Consider the following 21,858-nt stretch of genomic DNA (forward strand, 5'->3'; position numbering starts at 1 on the left):
TAACTATTAAAAACTACACTCCGAGGCTCTTATTTGCGGCATTGTTAATGTAAAATCCGATTGAACTCACAGTGCGACGTCTCGAGATAAATTTTTTGGATTGTTATCGCCTCTGCATCAATAACGTAAATATCCGTCTGGAAAACAATAGTGTGCAATCTGAGAGAAACTAAAAAAACAAGTTTATCAGAGAAAATTTCTGAGCCTGTTCCCATTTCTAACAGTTTAGACTGATATCGCGTTCCCGATATGTAAATTAATACTTGCCTAAGAATCTAGTTACATAATTATGCCGAGTTGCGACAATACTAATTTAATTTGAGTCCGAGCTACTCGAATGTTTACCAATTAACCGGTACGCTGCCAACAACATAAAAATATATCTCCGATTAAGTTTCATACGTTTTTCTTTAAACTAACTATTTAAAGAAAACTTCAGTAAAAGAAATAACAGTAAGCAAAATAATCATTAAATCGTATAAAAAAGTTTAGATAACAAACTTCTATTTCGAGTTTCGTGAACCGAAACCTCAATTTTTTATGGCAAACAACAGAAAAGCGATATTTTTTAGCTACCAAATAGTAATTAAGAGGATTTTAAATCCTGACGATTCATCTACCAATTTCTTCTAATTTGTCTCTAGCATTTTATTAGCTGAGAAAAATACGATTTGATGAAAACATATTTTTAAGTTTTCAAACAAGTAATTTCAGCGATTTAAAGGGCTACAAGAAAAAATATTCAAATTTAAATTAATTTCTCTAAATAAAATGGATTTAAAAATATCATTCCCATCTTTGGAAAAACTAGGTAACTCCATTTTTTGAAAACACGAGAAAAACTCATTTAATATGAATTTATGTTATTATGCATGCGCATTATACAAAACATAATTTTAAATAATGTTGAAGATTTCTGGTTCCATTGAACTCATTTTTGGACATTAGAACCGAAAATCGACGTCAGTTAACTTGTTTTTTCGAAAAATGGAGTTACCTAGATTTTCCGAAAAAAAATATTTCTTTTAATTTATTTTTAGTATATTTTACGGAATTAAGGCAACTTTAGTAATCATTTGTGGTAAAATATTGACTATTTGACTTAGTACGTTAATTTACGTTTTTTTTTACGAAAAAATGGAGTTACCCAGTTTTTTCACAAAATATTTTTTCCTTTTATTCCTATATAGATATCAAAAACAAACCGAGGTCTTTTTCTTGTTTAAGGTTCAAAATTTAGCTCTTTCTATCTTAGCTTTCGTTCACGAAAGCATATGGAGTTACCTCGTTTTTTTAAAAAATTTCGATCTGACAGAGTGATAGTAAATGAAATGTACTTTATATTTTTGGTGTTATTTCAATTTTCGCAAAAATTGGAGTTACCTAGTTTTTTCCAAACCACTACAGAATTTTTAAATTTTTTTTAAAACCTATTTGTTTAGGTTTTTTGGTAATTCTACTGTGTATTGAAAATTTTATAAAAATTTTCCAACAATAAATTTTCTGTATTAACTAATTTATTATGAATTGACTTCTCGAACTAATTACAGCATTACTTAATTTATACTTTATTTATATAAGTTTGGGAATTTACATTTTATTTACATAATAGACATACGTCACTTTTAATTTACACCAAACAACCCGTTATTCAAATTTAATTTAAAACTTGCACGTTTTTGTTTTATATACTATTTGATTTACAGAGCGTTTAAATTTCCATTAGGAAACTGATATAAAATATTTGTGCAATAGTTTATAAATAAATTAATTACACAAGTTTACAAAAAAAAATAATTTTTTTGTTCATTGATTGAAACATATGTATATTTATGAGATAGGCTAGGTATGGTAGCCAGCTAAAATTTCACTTATAATTTTAAATGTAACTACAAAATAATGCATTATCTACAACTCTAAACATGAGATAGCGAGTTCAACTCACGGCTAGTAATTCAAATTTGTGTAATGTTATGTATATAAGTTTTCCCTTATCGCTTTCCCTCTTGAACACCCTTCGAGTTTGAAATTTCAAAGTAATCCATTTTGGCAAAATTTTTTGCGAATAAAATAATTCTCAAACGACTCAAATCTGTGTTTAAAAAAGTTCCAAGCTGTTTACTCGGATTTGCCACAATCTACAGTGTAGATTCTACACCTTCCCACTCGAGTTCCAAATAAAACCATGTTATTTAATTTCTGTATGACAACAGGAACAAATGTTCAAAAATGTATCATAAAAGTACCAAAAGTAATTTTTTTATATATAAAGTTAGGGTCACACATGACAAATATCTGACGAAGAATATGTAACCACTAAATCAAATACATTTGAATTATTTTATTTACCTCAAAACCCTATTTTACTTTGGATGATTCAAAACAAAAAAATAGTTTTATTTTATGCTTTTTGATCTTACAAAATACTTGTAAGAGTAAACAAGTCTAACAAATTTGTACTAGAAAAAGTGGTTACGCTTTTTTGAGCAAATATTTGCCATGTGTGACCCCACCTTACTAAAGATGCATTTTAAATATTTCTGGTATATGTACTAGTCGAACCCTTTCTCAATCTCTGGTTATTTTTTATCGTGACGATATACTGACAGTTCTCATACAAAAATTATCTTAATTGGAAGTATATCGTTACGAAAAACGATAACCAGATATTGAGAAAATGGAAGTAAAAGATATAAGGTTACCGAGTATACCTATTTTTATCCCCTAAATCTTCGATTTTCCAAAAATATAGAGAAAAAAGTAAACTTTTTGGAAAAAAAGGTTTTAACGTATTTAATTATAAAATTATGTTTTGACAACTACTTATTACAAAAGATTTTTTCTATAAATAAAATAAAGTCAAATTAAATATCGAAAATTTCAAACTTTAATACTTTTAAAGTATAACAGATAACTTAGTAGAATCGACAGGATATTTTTTTTTAACCATTTAACCTATTTATCGACAGGATATTTTTTTAACCTATTTAATTTATAACGAAAAAGCTTCTAATATCTGTCCGTATTTGTACAAGTTACAAGATCTACAAAGCTTTGCAAACTAAAGGTGGTCAGATTTGACACCCTGTATCTTACCTTATATTATAATAGGGTGGTCACACATTTCATATACTAAATGCTTATGTCCTCCTTTACGATTTGCTTGTACATAATTTTGCAATCGGACCAGTAGTTTAGAATAGACAGATTTATTGCCACATTTTTTCTGATCGACCCCACTATGCCGGATTTGAACTTGGAGTGCGGTGAGGGAGACAAATGAAATATTAATAAAAACTGATAGAACACTGTTCATTTTTAATTTCTTTTCCAATTTTAATGTTATTTTTTTTAGGATCAACATATTTGTGACTGCTCAAGAAGTAGTCCAGGAGAACATCGTAAACCAATATTACCCATTTTCAATACCAAGCAAACCTTATCGACAGATATTATTTGTGGACAGACAGACAAACATACGGACAGAGGCACGTATATATCTAAATCGTTTTAGAATCGTATGAGGACCCAGAATATATATACATTTTGGTACTACGACCAATATTTCGATATGTTACAAACGGAATGACAAAACCAATTTACCCCCAATCTTTTTTGATGGTGGGTATAAAAATGCTAATGTAAATGACCGAATAAGCAAATAATAGAAAAATTATAAATTAAAATGTGCATCGTCTTGACTATTATTACACTATGCTACAAAATAATTAAAAAATTACAACCCAAAATTAAATTAGTATAGATAGTTGGCCTAGTTGAATTCTTTATTACTTTAAACATACCATTTAAGGTTATTCCCAAAAAATGTTATTTATTAACGGATCTTAACAAGTAATTTCTGGTAGTGTTGAAATGTCAGAGATCATAGATCACAAAACTAAAAAAATCTACTAATTAAATATTGATAAACATAATTTCACTGTAGGGTATCTTCATAGCAACTACTAACTAAAATAATTGACATTATACGACTAAATATTTAACTGTGATTTCTCAGAAATTATGCATTAAATTTAAAAAAAAAAACTTATTATAATTTTAAATCTCGCAATACACAATAATAAATGACATTGTTAAATTAACAAAATAAAAATGGAAAAATCAAATAAAAATTCAAATACAAATCGTAGTATTGCACTCGTAAGTATTTACTCGTAAATAGTAATGAATAAAACTCATTTATTATTATATTGTTTAGTTTGTTTTTGTTCTTTTTTTTAATTTTTATAATATTGTATAAAAACTGTAGACGATTGTAAATGAAACTGTGTACTTTAGCGATCATAAATTAAAAAAGATTCTACTTTAGTAAACTTTTACGTTTAATTAATTCAAATTAAATTGAATTAACTACAACGTATGTACCATTTGATGATTTTGGTTTTTTTGTTTAGTTTTGTTTTTTTTAATTTATTTATTTTGTTATTTGTTTGTGTAGTTAGTTCGTTTTTGCATGGATATGACTTAACAGGAACTTGTAATTTAAAATGAGTAACAATTACAGAACTATTTATGTACGTAAGTAATTAATTAATTTTTACAGAAACCTAAACGATAAACAATTACAGTTAAATTTTCGTTCACATTAATTTTAATGAACTTTTTTTTGTTTTGCTATCTCAGCTTTTTAAACATTTAACTTTTTAATTAATTTATGCATTTTTTAAATACTATAGATTCTATGGAATGACACGTGTTTATATTATTTATTTGGTTTTATTTTGCAACAAACTAAATGTAATAATGAGTTAAAACAAAACAAGTAAGAAGAAAGTAGGGTTGGAAGAACTCGACCATATGACAGCACACAGTGGGTAATATGTATATCTGTGATTTCTACACGGATAGTTGGATTTTAATAAAACCTCCCATGGCTATAGAATAGGTGCAGTGTTGTTAATGTTTCGAATTTGGATCTTATAGAGTATCGAGCGGCAGCATGAAAAGGCTCCAGAATGATGTACTGAAATTTCCGTTATTGATCCGATTCGAAAGATTTTACCATACATGGAATCTAATAGTCTATAATAATCTCTTATACTATACCTCTCTTATACCTTTTTTCAACACCATACAAGATATTTGCTGAATCTTGACGTTTTAAAATATATTTTTGGTCACTGCATTACCGACTACGGCATTACCAAATATGCAAGTTGAAGTTAATTACTGCGGGTTGTGTATTTGAAAGACACTAATTAAACTAGTGGAAAATATGCAGTGGGAGGTAGCATGCTAATAAGGGACACAATTGTTTACCATGTGATTTTCAATTAATTTCAAACAAATATGCAATATAACTTGTTTAATACACAAGTATGTTTTATTCGGCCAAGTAAACATTTCAGCAGTTAAGCAAGTAGTCAATGTATACCTTACATACATTTATTGATCATTTAGAAGACTCCAATTTATATATTTTGACAAGTATGTGTTCTTTGTAGTGTAGGGAGAAGTCAATTGGTTACTTCATATATCCCATGTAATCTAGCGTAAATACAATTGCCAGTTAAGTGTATCTAAGTAATTTACAGTGTAGTCAGTTTAAACTGTTATTTTGTACTACACTTTTTTGTGAGTAATTCGTACATTGACTGCTTTGGACCAGCTATCAGACAGTCTAATTTTAATCCAAAAGGGTCAAAACGGGAGGTCTGCTTAGCAATGCAAGTGTTAACCCTTAACCGGCGAATTTTATATCGAGGTAAAATAATATACCAGGTTATTGTTTGAAAAAAAATGAAATACGGTGGAATAAAAACAAACAAAAGACAAGTGCACATTCTTGTTAATCACAATAAGTAAATTGTTTGTTTCTTTACACATATTTACCGTTATAACGGGAAAAATAACCAAATAAAGCAGCATTACATACATTTAACATAACCGCCTAAAGGCAGCCTTGCCGGTTAGAGGGTTAAAATAAAACAGTGCAACACGAAAAAAATAACCATCTCCCAGTTAACCCCAAAGTCATGCACTTTTTGTTTATGGGCCCCCAAAGATTTGGAGCCTCGGTGTCACTTTTGCAAAAAAGTGATAATTTTCTCAGACTCATATCTTGCAAACAGTTCGGAATTTTGATTTACTCTCTGAGGCATAGTTGTAGCCCTTGTCATATAGATCAAAATCACAAAAAACTTAACAAAATTCGTTTTTGTTTACCTTTTTTCTCCTGTTAAGGTCCATAGGTAGCAAACCGTTCAAAATTCAAAGAAGTAATCAACTACAAAAATGTATCTAAGATCTCAGTAAACAACTTTCTAGAATATATGAGTTTCCTAGGAATGATTCTTAACACCGTTTAGGTAGGTCAATATAAATTAGAAAGAAAAAACTAAAGGAATTAAGTGTGTTGGGCTATAAACTATTAAATTATTATAAACTAAAGCATACTTTTAGGCAGCTTTAAAAAATATTTTTTCGATTTTTTAAAGTTTTTTACGATTTTAATCTTAATATGGTTATATTTCCATGACTCAAACAATTACACAGAGTGTAACTAGTCACGTAGCTAGTTATGTAACTAGTTATCACCCTAAATGATAGGTAAAATCACTAGTTCGGGACAGTCTCCTAGAAATTTTAAATAAACATATTTGCTAACTTTTATATAATTATTTGTGTTATTACTAGAAAATATTCAGACCATATTTCGTCTTATTAGTTCCAATTGGCTCTGCCCTATAATGTTATTAACAATATAATTTTCCTGGTCGAATTAAACAGAATATTGGTATCGTTTTAAATACTGCATAAACTCGGTTTGTTTTATTAAAATCGGACTATCCTTTTAGAAATTACAGATTTTACGAAATTCCCCCATAATTATGCATAATTATGTACCGATCCACACAGTACTTCCATGGTAGCTTTGATACTTTCATATTTACTTCCAATGCTCGGAAATATTTCCTTAGTCTAATATGACGTCTTGACGGCAATTTATTTTAAAACAGAGGTACGAAATAATTAATTCTTAATTTAATTTTTAAAATTAAATATACCCTCTTTACAATTGCATTAAAACATTCAGCACCAATTAATTCATTATCTATTACAAATATGCTTAATTCAGTTTTGTTCAATTAATTTTCTAAATTATTAAAAACTAATTGAATGAAAAAGACATTTCAATATTTTTTTTTTAATTTTCATTACAAAATATTTTTTGTCATTGTTCTAAAACTACCAAATTTGATCATTAAATCTCCATTAATACATTTTAAAGTGTCATCTATCCCATCGACACTGCACCACTTGCTGTCACTATAAAGCTAATTAATAAAACGTGCACATTAGTCGTCGCTACAAGTCTAGAAATTGTAATCCATACAGACATAAATAAATCTTACGTGTAATCCAACTGTATGGCAATGATTTTATGACGATGAAAGAATCATATATCAATCAAATTGGAATGGCTCATACTCTATTTTTATATTATTTATACTCGTATATTGTATGGAAATATTTCATTTTTACATCAATTAAGTGTGTAATGTGTGCATTTTTTTATGAATAATTTGTGTTTTGTTTGAGGGTTAGAGAAAATCTAACAAACAAAAAAAACACTAATTACAATGATATAACATGGCAGAGTAAATAATTATTTACCTCTTACTTAACTAAAATTAGTACTTGAGTTCTTTTGTTATACCTTTCCTGCACCATATGGAATACAATATGTCAAATTTGAATATTTATTATGTAACACAACAAAACAATTTGTTTTACTGTCGCAATAAAAATCAAATTTAATCAGACATTGGGGCAGATAAGATAAAAAATTGCACAAATGAATGAGTGCCAAACGTTTCGTTTGGCGTAAGTAAACTAACCCTTTACAATAAAAACAAAGAGTTCAAAATAAACATATGTATGTATGCCAATATTATAATTTTAGAAATTTTTCAGGTCCACCCTTATTCCGGGAGGCCATTTGTAATCATCACCTTCTTTATGCCTTTTATATTTTTTTTTAGGTTTTGATGAAGGTTATTTGATCTTATTTTTTTTTAAACATTCTTCAGAAAATTTAGGAAGATTTTTTGTAGATTTATCCTTGAAAATGGATTATGTATTGTAAAGATAACACTGTAAATTTGGTTCGTAGAATTCAGTGGAATATTCCGTATTAAAAGGCAAATAGGAAAGTATAGTCGGTCAAATCCGACCATATAATACCCTACACCGAGTGCAAATTATGAACCGATCGCAAATAAATTTAGTAGCATGATTTCTGTGCATATAAAACATATTTTAGTTAAATTCCATCTCAATATTAATACATAAAATGTTTGCTTGTTAAAGTGATTTCCTAAAATGGGCCTTATGTGGGAGCTACGGCGAATTATGAAAAACAGTGCTTAGGAAGATTGAATAAAAAATTAAGAAATTCGAATCTTATATACCTATTATCTAAATATAAAATAAATAGTGCACCAAAAGCTAAAATATGCCATAAATATGCTGTAAAAACTAATAAATGCAAAAATATTCGGTTTTCTATGGTAACTAATCGGGAGACAAGCTAAACGTAAACTGCTCCCACTTTTTGAAAATACCGATCTACTTATGCATAAATTAAAATTAACTAAATGGGAATTATTTTTATTTTTATTTATTTATTATTATTTAGTCCTTATGTAAATGTTTAATTGTACTATTTGAATTTAACGGTCTGTAACAGCTACTTGCAACATTTATCATGTTTATAAACATTTCCATCAGTATAAACTTCTACTTATCAACAATGTTGATAACACGTTATTATTGACATTGTTTGTAAGTATGGCAACATTAAATACTAAAGCTGCATTGAAACTGCTAATAGCTCTAGAAATAGAACATTCTAGTTTTTTTCCGTTAAGTTATTGTAGAGTCCCAGAGGGTCCCAATGCTCCATAATTTGTCAGAAGAAGTTGTCGAAAAGGTGAAGGTGTTGAAAAAAAACCATTGAACTCAACTACAAATTACTTAGAATAAGTAGAATTAATACAATTTTAAGTACGGAACATACCTGCCAGAAAAAGGTGCACCCAGTGCCTTAAAAATCGCAAAAATGCCCATTTTTGAAATTTTTTTAACCAATTTTTCACCTTTTTTGCTCAATAACTGGACTACAAATCCAATTATGGACCGATCACCATGAAATTAGGTCGTGTGATTTGTGTCAATATGAAAGTTATTTAACATGAATTTTGTATGTATACCATAATTTTTAACAGATTTATTCACTTTAAAGTGATTTTCGGAAGCGGGTCTTATATGGGAGCTATGACTAATTATGGACCGACCATAAAAAGATTTGGTACATATAATTTGTTCGGCCCAAGGCTGAAATCGGTTCATTATTTCACCTAGCCCCCATACAAATGCCCTCCCGAAATTGGACTTTATCGGTCATAAATGTTTAATTTATATATGTATCTACACAAATTTCGCTCAAAATAAGTTTTATATATATAAAATTCAAGTCAAAAAATTTTATTATGATCGGTGCATAATTATTCATAGCTCCCATATAAGACCAGCTTCCGAAAATCACTTTAAAGTGAATAAATCTTTTAAAAATGATGGTATACATACAAAATTCATTATAAATAACTTTCATATAGACACAAATCACACGACCTAATTTCATGGTGATCGGTCCATAATTGGATTTGTAATCCAGTTATTGAGCAAAAAAGGTGAAAAATTGGTTAAAAAAATTTAAAAATGGGCATTTTTGCGATTTTTAAGGCACTGGGTGCACTTTTTTCGGGTAGGTATGTTCCGTACTTTTTTTCTACCATTCAATATCTACAACTTTGCTTCAGCCACAAAAGAGATATTCCGTACGGTATACGAGATATAACCGTGCTAAAATATAGAAAAAGTGATAAAAATCCACCTTGAGCAAAAAAAAATCGTATGGTCATTAAATTATTACGGCAGCCAACTTGACAAAACTAACGATGCAGAAGTTCTTATTTTTGGGGCTACTTTCACGTGCAATTATCAGAATTGAGTCCCAAAGCAATGAACTGAAAAATGTTGTACTGTGTTATTCAAAGGAAAATTGTATTAATTCTACTTATTCTAAGTAATTTGTAGTTGAGTTCAATGGTTTTTGTTCAACACCTTCACCTTTTCGACAACTTCTTCTGACAAATTATGGAGCATTGGGACCCTCTGGGACTCTACAATAACTTAACGGAAAAAAAACTAGAATGTTCTATTTCTAGAGCTGTGTAATGAACTTATTGCTTTCGTTATCTATAAACCATAGTAGGTATTAAACAGTTTTAAATACTCTCATTAGAAAAATCATTAAAAGTATACAATATTTTAAATAGCTGGCTGTAATACATATAATTTCGGCGTGTAATTAGGTGCTCAAAATATACAAACGTAATTATTTGGGTTTGAAATATGACCTCTAAAGGAAGTAATACAGTTAAGTAAATATTTAGTTACTAAAGCTAAACAAAAACGAAGAAACTCTTTTACCCCACCATCAAATTATTTACAAATGATTTAACCCTTCTCTGTTCTCTTGCAATATTAAAGACCATATAATACCCTACACTGAGTATATGAGCAAATACTTATTCCAGTAAAATTTCAATAATTTTTTCATAGATCCTTTTTGGGCCTTAAAAGGATCTATGACCAATTACACAGTGCAACAGTGAAAAAAACACACGATCATGACTATATAGGTTCGACTCTACTACCAAAGAGTAGTAAAACCATATACTCAGTTTGTCCATTTTGGTGACAGATTTTTTTTTATGGGCCCCCAAAGTTTCTGAAAATCAGTGGGGCCTCTAAATAAGGTGTCATCAGTTTTTGGTTAACAGCTAATTCAGACTTTGTGATACGGCTTAACTTTATATGGATATAATATAACTAAGAGTCCGCCAAAAAAATTTTGTTTAAATTTTTTTCCAAAAAATAGCTTTTTCGTGCACTTTTGTTGAAAAAATATAGGAAGAAAAAAAATCCGGGCGCATCACTTTATCCAATCTTGATCACGCAAGACCGGCTTGATGCAAGATATGAAAAAACATTAAAATTTTTGAAAGTGGGCAAGGTTTGTGGAGCTTCTGAAGAGTAAACATAAGCTTTTTATATAAGTTTTTGATATCGGTGGAAACCTTATGACATGGAGATTGAGATTTTAGTAAAATGAATTAAATTTGTGTTTTTTCGGACGTATTTTACCTTAAAAACTAACAATATTATAAAATGTGATTTTCCATCAAGAAAAATAAAAACTTTGAATTAATGTAAAATTTGAACAGTTACAGACATCACAATAAAATTTGGAAGTAATATAGATCTAAATGTTCTTAAGTAAATTACATCACAAATGTTGCCATTCTTTGTTTTCAAACATCGAAATTCCTAAAATGTGGAAAATGTGTTCCAAAAACTGAGTTTTTTTTTAGAAAATAGCTCACTTTGACGTTATTTACAGTATGATAGTAAAAACGTTTTGTATGTATATAAAAAATATATAGGGCTATACAAATATGATGAGTTTTTGAGGATCGGCGCTTTGCGTTTTTAGAATTTTTTACTCAAACCTAAAATTTTGTTTCAAAGTTGGACAAGTTCTTACTTTACACGTTTTTGCATTAAGTTCACTTTCCAGATCATACAAAAATGTATATAGCCACGAAGAAAATTAGTTTTTTATAAAAGAAAAAATATGGGGACTTTTTTGGGAAAAAACTTAAAAAACACACGCATACTAAGTTGAAATATATAAAAGGATGCTTCAACTTTGTATGCGTGTAACTTTTTATAGGGACGAAATAATTGTAAAGGTTTGTTTTATTTTCTTTAGAATTTTATCGCAAAATTACGTCATATATAAAAAACAAATTTCGACCTTTCGTGGGCCCATCATATATAAAACACAAAAAAATAGATCGAGCAAAATTTAAAAAAAAAATTAAACCTAAATATCTCTTGATAACCTACAGATAAAAGCATATTTTTGTAGACCTTCTCAAGCACTATCTATTTTTAATATTTCAGCTCATTCGGATTATAAATGGCTTTTTGGCGTTTTTTTTTAAATGTGTGACATTGAGGGTCCACTCACTGTTCCCCATTCCGAACTCCTCAGCCGAGTAAATAATACAGCACAACATAGAAGTGTGGACTTGATCATACTATTTTAACAAAAAATCTTTGTTTTAGCGTCAAAAAATAGTAAAAAGTAAAATTGTTAAGGTACAAAGTGATCTTTATGTGCTATTTAGATTGACTAGACACGTTCAGAATGCATTGATATGTTCACAAGAGTTATTCAGATTTACCGTAGCTACAACTTTGCAAAATATTGTTATTGAAAAATTAGGAGTCCCTGGTAGTTATTCTAAAAATAATTTTCTTCCTATATTTTTTCAAAAATAGTGCACGAAAAAGCTATTTTTTGTAAACAAATTTTAACAAAATTTATTTGGCGGTCTCTTTGCTATATTATTGCGATATAAAGTTAAGCCGTATCACAAAGTCTGAATTAGCTGTTAACCAAAAACTGAAAGCACCTTTTTTAGAGGCCCCACTGATTTTCAGAAAATTTGGGGGCCCATAAAAAAAATCGGTCACCAAAATGGACAAACTGAGTATAGGGTTTTACATCAAAATAGATTTTCTGATTTATTTATATATGAAACTTATTTGTATTGCATTTTATGTGGATACTAATATTTTTTAGAGATTTGTGATTGCTAAAGCGATTTTCGGTAGTGAGCCTTATATGGGAGCTATGGACAATTATGGATTGATCCACAAACAAAATTTTAAATGTGATTTCCTTTTGTATACAACTTATTTATAGAGGAATTTGAATGGACACTTTTATAAATCAAACATTTATGACAAAAAATTTCTGAGTCGATTGGTATACTTTAAGTTAAGTGTAGGGCGTTACAGACATCAGCACAAACACAATATACCCTTCACATTATGGTGGTGTAGGGTAAAAAAGTAACCCTTGTCATACAAATAACAATATATAACAGTTATAAATATATGTATAACAGTTTATATTAAGCACGTTTACCAAATAATTGTACTGGACACAAAGACCCCTGAAATAAATTGTTATTTTCTGTTATTAAAAATAACATTTCCACACAATTTCCTCGCTTACAAGATTAAACAGCATAAAAATAAAAACTACTAAATTATCACTTTTAATGTATTTAAACAAATTTTTAATTGATTTCCATGTTTGTCCTCCTCGCTATTGTTATGTCTGTGTGTTTTTTTTTTGTGTTACGGAAACATGAAAATCATTTCAAATGCCACTGCCACACTTTTATTTAAAAACATTCGCTTACTCGCTTACTCTTTTAGTAGCATTTAGATTTGGATACAAACATTTTGGATTTAGCACACAAAATATTTGATTAAATCTAATGAAAGCTGCCTGCCAGCCACACAAAGGTGGGTGTGAACGTGACGATCATGGCCATCCAACATTTTTACACAGCAGAATAGAAAAAAAACACACACAAAATAGAAAATTTCGTATTGAAATCAACGAAAATGTACTGTTTAATTAAAATAGATTTCAGCAACTTACCGATTATTATCATGACGTTGATGCAGCCATTTAATAATGTCTTGGATTTTTGAGCTACGTTCGGGTTCCTCGTCCATATCGAAATCATAAAGTTGGCCGCCTTCTTCTTGAAAAGAAGTGGTGCTGTCATTGTGATTGAAATCGTCACTGATGACAAATTTAGGTTTCTTGTAATTTTTTGACATATTTTAGATTTTTGTTACACTTTTTTTACCAGAAAAACTAAAGAAATATTTATTGCAAAACTTAAGAATGCATGCTTTTGTAAATATAGAATTTTTTTTATATGTATATTTTAATAACAATTTGTTTTATTATTTTTTTCTTTTTAATAATTACTTATATGAACTATTTAAATATTTTTCACCGCACTTAATTATATGATTTGATTTTATTTTTGGATTTCTTTATACTGCGAGTAAGTATAATTTATGAAATAATTATTTCGACAATTATTGAGCACTTTTGATTGAATTATGTACACTTAATTTGCTCATTAAACACATATAAATAAATATTTTTGCTCATATATGTATGTATTTATTAAATTTACTAGTTGTATTTGTTAAAAATTTCGTGCTTTTTCTTTCGTTTAGAATTTCCAAACAAAACCGCCGTCATCCGTATTTTCTTTTTTTCCACTAGAGAATGTGTTTCAAAACGCTTTGAATTGAAAACTGGTGGTGTCGAAAATACAAAATAGAAATGCCACCCTAAAAAAATTATATACACAAAAACAAACGACAAATTGTCTCGTTGTCCAAAAACAACAAACCAAAAAGCCGAAAAATACAGTAAAGAACTGTTCTAAAGCTCATACATACATATTTTGTGTGATTGTTCCTTCTTTGTTTCCAATAAAAATTCCGTAACGTTTTCACATTTCACTCATAATATTTTACTTTATTTTGTTCTGTTTCTGTTTCCATACATTTCAAATAGATTACACTATTTCCATTTGGGAAGGGTGTTAGAAAAAGTTTTAGTTTACCATAGAAAATAGTATATTAAACAATTTGGAAAGTGATTGAAATGCTACATACTAAATCTTTGTTTAAACGGTTGTCATATCTAACAATATTGTCAGATAAATGTACAGAAAATGTTTTGCAATCGTGTGAACGTACAATTTTTGTCTGGCAATATTGTCATAGAAAGCATTGTTAGATCATTGTCCGACTGCTAGTTCGTAACAAACAATATTGTCAAATATCCGACAATCGTCCCAGGCGTATGTTAGATAAATTCTCTGCGAGTTTTTAAGATTTCCCTAATTAATTGCCACGTTAAAAACATAAGGTAGACATGTTATATATCAATGGATATGATGAATGGATTTTGTCTACTTTTCAAAAATATATATAACTTTTGACAGTTAAAAAATTCATGGAATACTTTTTTGAAAAATATGACAAAAAAGGCTTTTTATTGAGTTTTTGCAAAGATAAAAATTTTTCAAATTGAAATTAAATTATTATTTATGAATATTTTTTAATGAAGTTTTACAGTTAAATAGATTTTTCTATTGAAAATTAAAAAATAAAAACGAATTTTTAAATTTGTAATCAGGAATCCCACAATTCCCAAAAAACGTGTTGAAAATCCCAAAAATGAGATTTTTTTGTTTTTTGGCTATAATATCCACACCAGGGGCGGGGTTATCGGAACCCATTACAAAATATTTGAGAACATATTTGGTCATCTAAAGTTACTATATTTTGATATCGACTATGCGATTTAAGAATTTTTGCCCTAAAGTTTAATTTTACATAAAAAATAGGCGTCCCCTCGGTATCAAAAATTTTCAAATTCTTTTCATTTGAAATATTTTATGTAATGTTAGCTTTTTAGAAAATATAAATTCCTTATACATCATCTTAGAAATTTTTTAGATAACTTAAAAGGAATAAATGTACTTTTTTCCCAAAAAATAGCGAAAAATCGCCTTTTTAAAATTTTTTAAAGTAAAATGCATTTTACTTTAAAGTCGGTCATGATTTTTAAACAATTTTTTTTTGTTTAACATATACAATTATTGTCAGTCCAATAATCAAAATAAGAGAAAATCTGGAAATATTTGGACCCGATATTATCAAAAAACTGGAGTAGGGTGGGTAAAAATGTTGAAAATATAATTTTAAAATGCGAAAATCTCCAATGATAGTTACGACGAGGCTTTTTATAGTGCTCGACGAGGAGATTCTTTATATGTAATTTTTTGGAAATCGGAAGCCAAACGAAGAAATAGGATCGTTTTAAAAATGTAACAAACCAGAGTTGTCCTACCCTGGCCGCGAATCTGGTCCAAATTCAAAATTTAAACTCGACAACACTTTTTCTTTGCGCACGTTCTGTGCAGCGTTGTCAGATAATTGTCTTACATTGCACAGTGGGGCAGAATCAACATTTTTTGGAAATAAATCTGTCATTTCTAAACGGCTTATCCGATCGGGATAAAATTTGATATGGGAGAGATTCGAGTTATATTTTTTTGATTCGATAAGTTAATTTTTGGTCTTACAAAAAAAAATTTAGGTCAATATCTCAATTAGATTCAAAAATATGCCACTTTAAAACTCCATCCATCAAAAATATTGCACTTGTTCATACTAAAAAATTTTTATAAATTTTCTTAATGTGACTGAGTCAGAACCAATGGACTTGTGTTGAATAAAATATTAAGAAAATTTATAAAATATAAAATACAGGTATAATTATTAGAAAGAGTTTCCAATGTTCACCTCTAAAATGTCAAACTTTGTATTCAATCACTTAACTTTTTTTTATTTGTTGCCGCGATATTTTATAAAGTTTCAATTCAAATTACTATGCATTTATATAAAAAATATAGTATTTTTCAATTATTTTTTTGTAATAAAAATTTAAATTCAATTATTTTTTTGACAATTCCTTTTATATTGTTTTCATTTTCTTTTGTTTGGCGTTATAGGGAATGTGTAATTGAGAACATACCTTTTAATAATAATACCTTGCTAGTTCTGCCATGTTTAATACAATATATGAACAAAAAAGAGCATAAATAGAGGTTATTTTACCAGCCCGCTATTATTTCTCTCTCTGAATTTGGCACCCTAGACAAATTACTCTTTTTGGAAAAATACAAGTATATGCAGCTGAAAAAAATTATTTCGGAATACAGTAGATTGATTCAAAGAATTGTTATGTCTACCAAAATCTATAATTTTTTTGTAAGTCCAAATAAAATTCCAACTCATAATTTCATTAATTCGTCTTAAGGACACTCCAATTTTCCGGAGTTAATCAATCTAATTGAAAAATTCGCAAACATTTCACTTTATATTAATAAAGCACTCACTTTTGAAATTATTTTTAATTTTTTTAAAAATTTTTATTAACTAACAACTATTTTTAATAATAATGTTATCGAATAATTTCAATAGATTTTTTAATAAAGAAAACATAAATTTTGTAAAAATTTATATTTAGAATTTTGTAAAAAAAAAGCGGTAACATTTCCTATAGTATCCAGTAGTCCAAATGTTGACTAGTAGAATACCCTTACCACGATTATTATTGTTCTGCTTATTGCTTTTCGGGGCTTAACCCTAATATGAAATGGGCTGGGTCTTAAATGGTGTGGAGCTGTATGTCAGCTGCAGGACCTTACAAATTTTAAAGGACAATTTGAAAGTAAATGCTGAAAATTTATGTCTTGCAACTCCATGAGTCTTTCAGCAACACAAAGACCCAAAGCTCACCGCCAGAATTGTTAAGGAGTGGCTATTGTATAACGTGCCTAAGCAGTTAAATTCACCTCCGCAATCTCCAGACCTTGATTTTAGACCGCAATATTACAAAACAAAGAATTTTATCTAAAGGCGAACTCCGAACAACTATAAAGGAAGATTGGGGCCAAATTACTAAAGATGTAACTGAACCGGTTGTAAACTCCATGAAAAGGTGACTAGAGGACGTAATTAAGCTGAATGGAGGGCCAACAAAATATTCAGTTTTTATTTTCGGACTTTGGTAATATAAAATAGAGCGTTATCCATCAACTGTATACTAATAATGACGTCCCAGAATTTTATAAATTTATTTAATTTTTTGAGGATTGATATTTTAGTAAAATTAAATAAATTTATAAAATTCTGGGACGTTATTTAGCTTAACCTTCGCTTTACCAATACCCACCCGGGTGACCACATCGATTTTATTGGTTTAATATTTGTTTTAATTTTGTTTCGATTTAAATGAAATTTGTACTCACTGAACAAATTCTAGAGTTCTAAAGAATTTAATAGCACCATTTTAAACTTTTTATAAGGTTTTTTCAATTTTTTAAAATTTCGTTCGTCGCATATATTTATAGAAGTGTAGTGTCACCCGGGTGGGTATTGGTAAACCATGTACATAAAAAACCTTTGGTAAAGCGAAGCGAAGCGAACAAAAAAAAAAAATATAATATGTTGATTTTCCACGAATAAAAATATAAAATTTGAATTAATGTAAAATTTTAACTGTTAAAGATATCATAACAAAATTAGACTCAAATGTCCTTAGATCAACGGCATTAGAATTTTTGAATTTTTTTATTTTCAAATACTGAAATTCCTAAAACGGGGAAAATGTGTTCCAAAAACTGTTTTTTTTGGAAAAGTGCCTACTGTGACGTTATTTATCGTGTGATAGTAAAAACACTTATGGTGTTTTCTTTTCTGGCATACATGATGCATTTATTCTGTGTTCTTTTCTAATAATGTTACCATAAAACCCTGAATATATGCAACATTAATAAATGGTACAAAATATATAGGCAACATTTTGTGTCAGAAAAGAAAACACCATTAGTAAATATGTAAGAAACATACATACTCTTTAGAATTATTTACTCAAACGGAATTTTTTTTTAAATTGGCCAAGTTTGGATAGATCTGGGGTTGATATGTCCGCTTAAGTGAGCCAATTTTGCTTTACTCGTTTTTGCATTAAGTTATCTTTCCGGATCATATAAAAATTCTATATAGTCCCGAAGAAAATTTTTTTCTACAAAAGAAAAAATACGGTCCTTTTTACAAGTTCCCGAGATGATCAACTTTGAGGGGCTACGCACTGGCTCCCATTAGCGGTAGGAAGCTGAACAAGTGTTCACAAACTAATAAACAAAAATTGTATTTAATACAAGATACACGATACAAATTGTTGTGAATTCAGCATTTAAAATTAGTTTGAAAATAAAATTGTAAAATATTAAACTTCTGACCATAACTGATTCAAGTCGCCAAGGGCAAAACTACATATTTATGGTGGTTATATAAGATTCGGCACAGCCGAATATGACACTTTTACATGTTTTATATATATTTTATTTGTTTTAATTTTTAGAACAATTTAGATATTATTACTATTTAAATATTCTTCTAATTCCAAATATATTTGGAAATGGTGCATATGATTTAAAGCAGATATTATGTTTTTTTTTTTGAGCAATTTCAAAAACAAAAGTTCTGAAAATAAAATTTTAAAATTAAAACAATATAAGGCAGTGTGTGAGTGAGTATGTTTGGGTGTGAGTGTGTGTTGTACCAGACGCCATTAAAATAATTTTAAGTTTAACAAAAAGTTTGTTGTCTGACGTTTATTATTTCGAATACATCGATTTTTTGGTCTATAAATTTTTTTTGCTGTTTTACTGAGTCTTCCACTTTTTCTTTACTATGCTCATTTTCTTTCGTTTTTCATGTATTTTTGGAATTTTCGTTTCCTTTTTTTATGAAATGTGTCCACACGTCAGTCAGTTGTTATGTTCTCTTCTTTATATTTTTTTTTATTGTTTGTAAGCACGACAATGCCAAGTGTATGGTCATCGCATTGTGGAATGGTGAAACCTAGAAACATACAAATACAGGAACACAGAAACACAGAAACCACGTAACATGCATATGCTAATTTTAATTAATTAAAAATGTTTTTCACCAAAATTTTTACAAACAAAATAAACACAAAAAATTAGCCAGTTTGTTTGGAAAATGGAACATCTTTAAACAGGTGGCTTAGACGGAAGTTAATAACAAAAATATTTCCAAAATATAAACAAATATTTCCAAAATATAAACCTACTTTAAAAATGACTAAATACAAAGTCGTTTTGAACTTTTGTAGAAAATAGAACTCCCTAAAACTGTTGCTGTAGGGCAAACCAAAGGATCTTGGTTCCAGTTCTATTCTGTGTTTAATATTTAGGTCTAAACAAAAATGTCATATTACATAATTAACCTACATATAAATATTTGATTAGGTTTTTTTAATAAAAATCTTCCTCCATAATTAAACTGTTTACTTAGTGCTTACCAAAGTGCCTTAGTATTTGGTACAAACAAATTTATTTTTAAGAATATAAACCTATTCTCTCACCTTTTTCATACTCAAACAGAGAGATTTAAAATAAAATTCAAATACCATAACGTCATAATTTTTTTTTTGTGAGTTTTTAGAGACATTTTTTTGTGGCGTATTTTGTTTTGGATTCAGTTCCAACTCGTGCATTTTTTCAAAAGTTTTATAAATAAACGAAATTATAAAGTTCATGTTCATTTTTCTAGACATTCTTGTGAAATGACAGTGTTCAGTAAAAAATGGTGAACAATATGTTGATGGTTTTTCAATACTGCTTCAGAATAATAATAAATGTATTTAAATGTAATTTATTTCTTAAGTTATTACACGTTATTGAAATTAGTTAAAAATTAATATTGTTATGTTTTTACCTTTTAAAAACGGTGGTTTATACCGTTTTTAAAAAGTAACGATATACTAGCTCACTCACAACTCACTGTTACTACTTATATATTCACAGCGCCATCTTCTAGAATTCTCATGAATAATCTAATGGAAATACAATAATGTTCTATTTCCACAATGATCACATAGAGCTTTTAAAGCTGCTTCACAGTTAATGATGTCATACATATAAACAATGTTAATAACAGCGTTTTTTCAACATAGTTGATGAATAGATGTTTCTACTTCAAAACTACCTTTTGAGACAAATGTTTCGTTTCTTATTTATATTGAACATTTTGTTTACGAATATTTATAACCATTGTAAATTGACACTTTTTTATGAAACGTTCGTGCTGCGGAGTTATCGTAAATTTGCACTATACTAACGGGAAATATATTGGCGTTAAATGATAAATTATCGGACGGAAACCCCACAGTGGTCTAGAAATGATTTATTTTGAAAATATTCCAGTAGAGTCTGAGATAATAATGAGGGGGTAGTAGGCAAGCATCTGAAATTTATCATATCGGGAGTATCCAATAAAAAAATATATGTTTATATAGTTCCATATAATTGAAGTATTATTGATATTTATCTAAGGCTAACAACAAACAAGAGGAAGTGGAAGGTCAATATAATGCCTTTTATTGTCAAATTATTGTGGTAAGTAAATTCTATTTTCAACAGAGTTAAAGCTGCTACAAGCTCTAGAAATAGAACATTCAGGTTTGACCGTTAATATCAATCATGAAACTACTAGAAGAATGCACTGTATATATAAATAGTACCAGCGGGTTACTGTCATTCAGTTTATCATAGGAGCTGTTAGATTCAACATCAACTGCATTACACGTGTATTCTTGTACATTATAAAGTGTCTTTTTAAAGTGTGTTACTATTTAAAGTTACTAAACTGCTTTTATTTCCAATTAAAAGAATACGATTTATTTAAAGAAAATTAACCACCGTTTTAAAGGGTAAAAACGTTACAATATATTATTGGCTAACCCAGCATTTAACCAATTTTGCTACGAATTTGCTACGTCAAATAGTTACAATATACTCCGACTAGGGACTCGGTGGCCCAACTATGGATATTTTAATGCTGGAATTTGACTTACTTTTGAATTCTCTGGAAATAATACTGCTTAATCTAGGTCAAGTTATGTCGGCATACTCTTGTCCAAGAAAACAAACTTAACTTATATAATGGAGGCCTCACAGTTTTTAACTTTTAAGCTTATATCCAGAAGTCTATAAAATATTTCTTTTCGACGAGGCTACTAAAGATCGAAATATAAACAGTTGAAGATTTGGACAAAGTACTTTATTGGTATGCTCGAACCACCAATCCAGCACTATCCGAATCTGTGTGAAGTTATCAATGCTTTCATGGATCCGAAAACCAAAGAGCCTCGGTTGCAGACAACATGCAGATCCTATAGTCAGCGCGACATTTATTGAGGAATTTTAAAGA

At 28.8% G+C, this 21,858-nt stretch overlaps 1 protein-coding gene across 1 annotated transcript in view; it reads right to left on the reverse strand.

Moving 5' to 3' along the window:
* Nucleotides 1-13,820, reverse strand: part of hoe1 (hoepel1) — a 188,308-nt gene extending 174,488 nt beyond the window's left edge. The window contains exon 1 of the mRNA XM_065499782.1: nucleotides 13,616-13,820. Within this exon, the coding sequence (XP_065355854.1) occupies nucleotides 13,616-13,800 (185 nt within the window). The 5' untranslated portion in view covers nucleotides 13,801-13,820. The remainder of the gene's footprint in view (nucleotides 1-13,615) is intronic.
* Nucleotides 13,821-21,858: the final 8,038 nt, after the last annotated feature.

The sequence above is a fragment of the Calliphora vicina genome, chromosome 2 (assembly GCF_958450345.1).
Source record: "Calliphora vicina chromosome 2, idCalVici1.1, whole genome shotgun sequence".
In the NCBI taxonomy this organism is placed as follows: Eukaryota; Metazoa; Arthropoda; class Insecta; order Diptera; family Calliphoridae; genus Calliphora; species Calliphora vicina.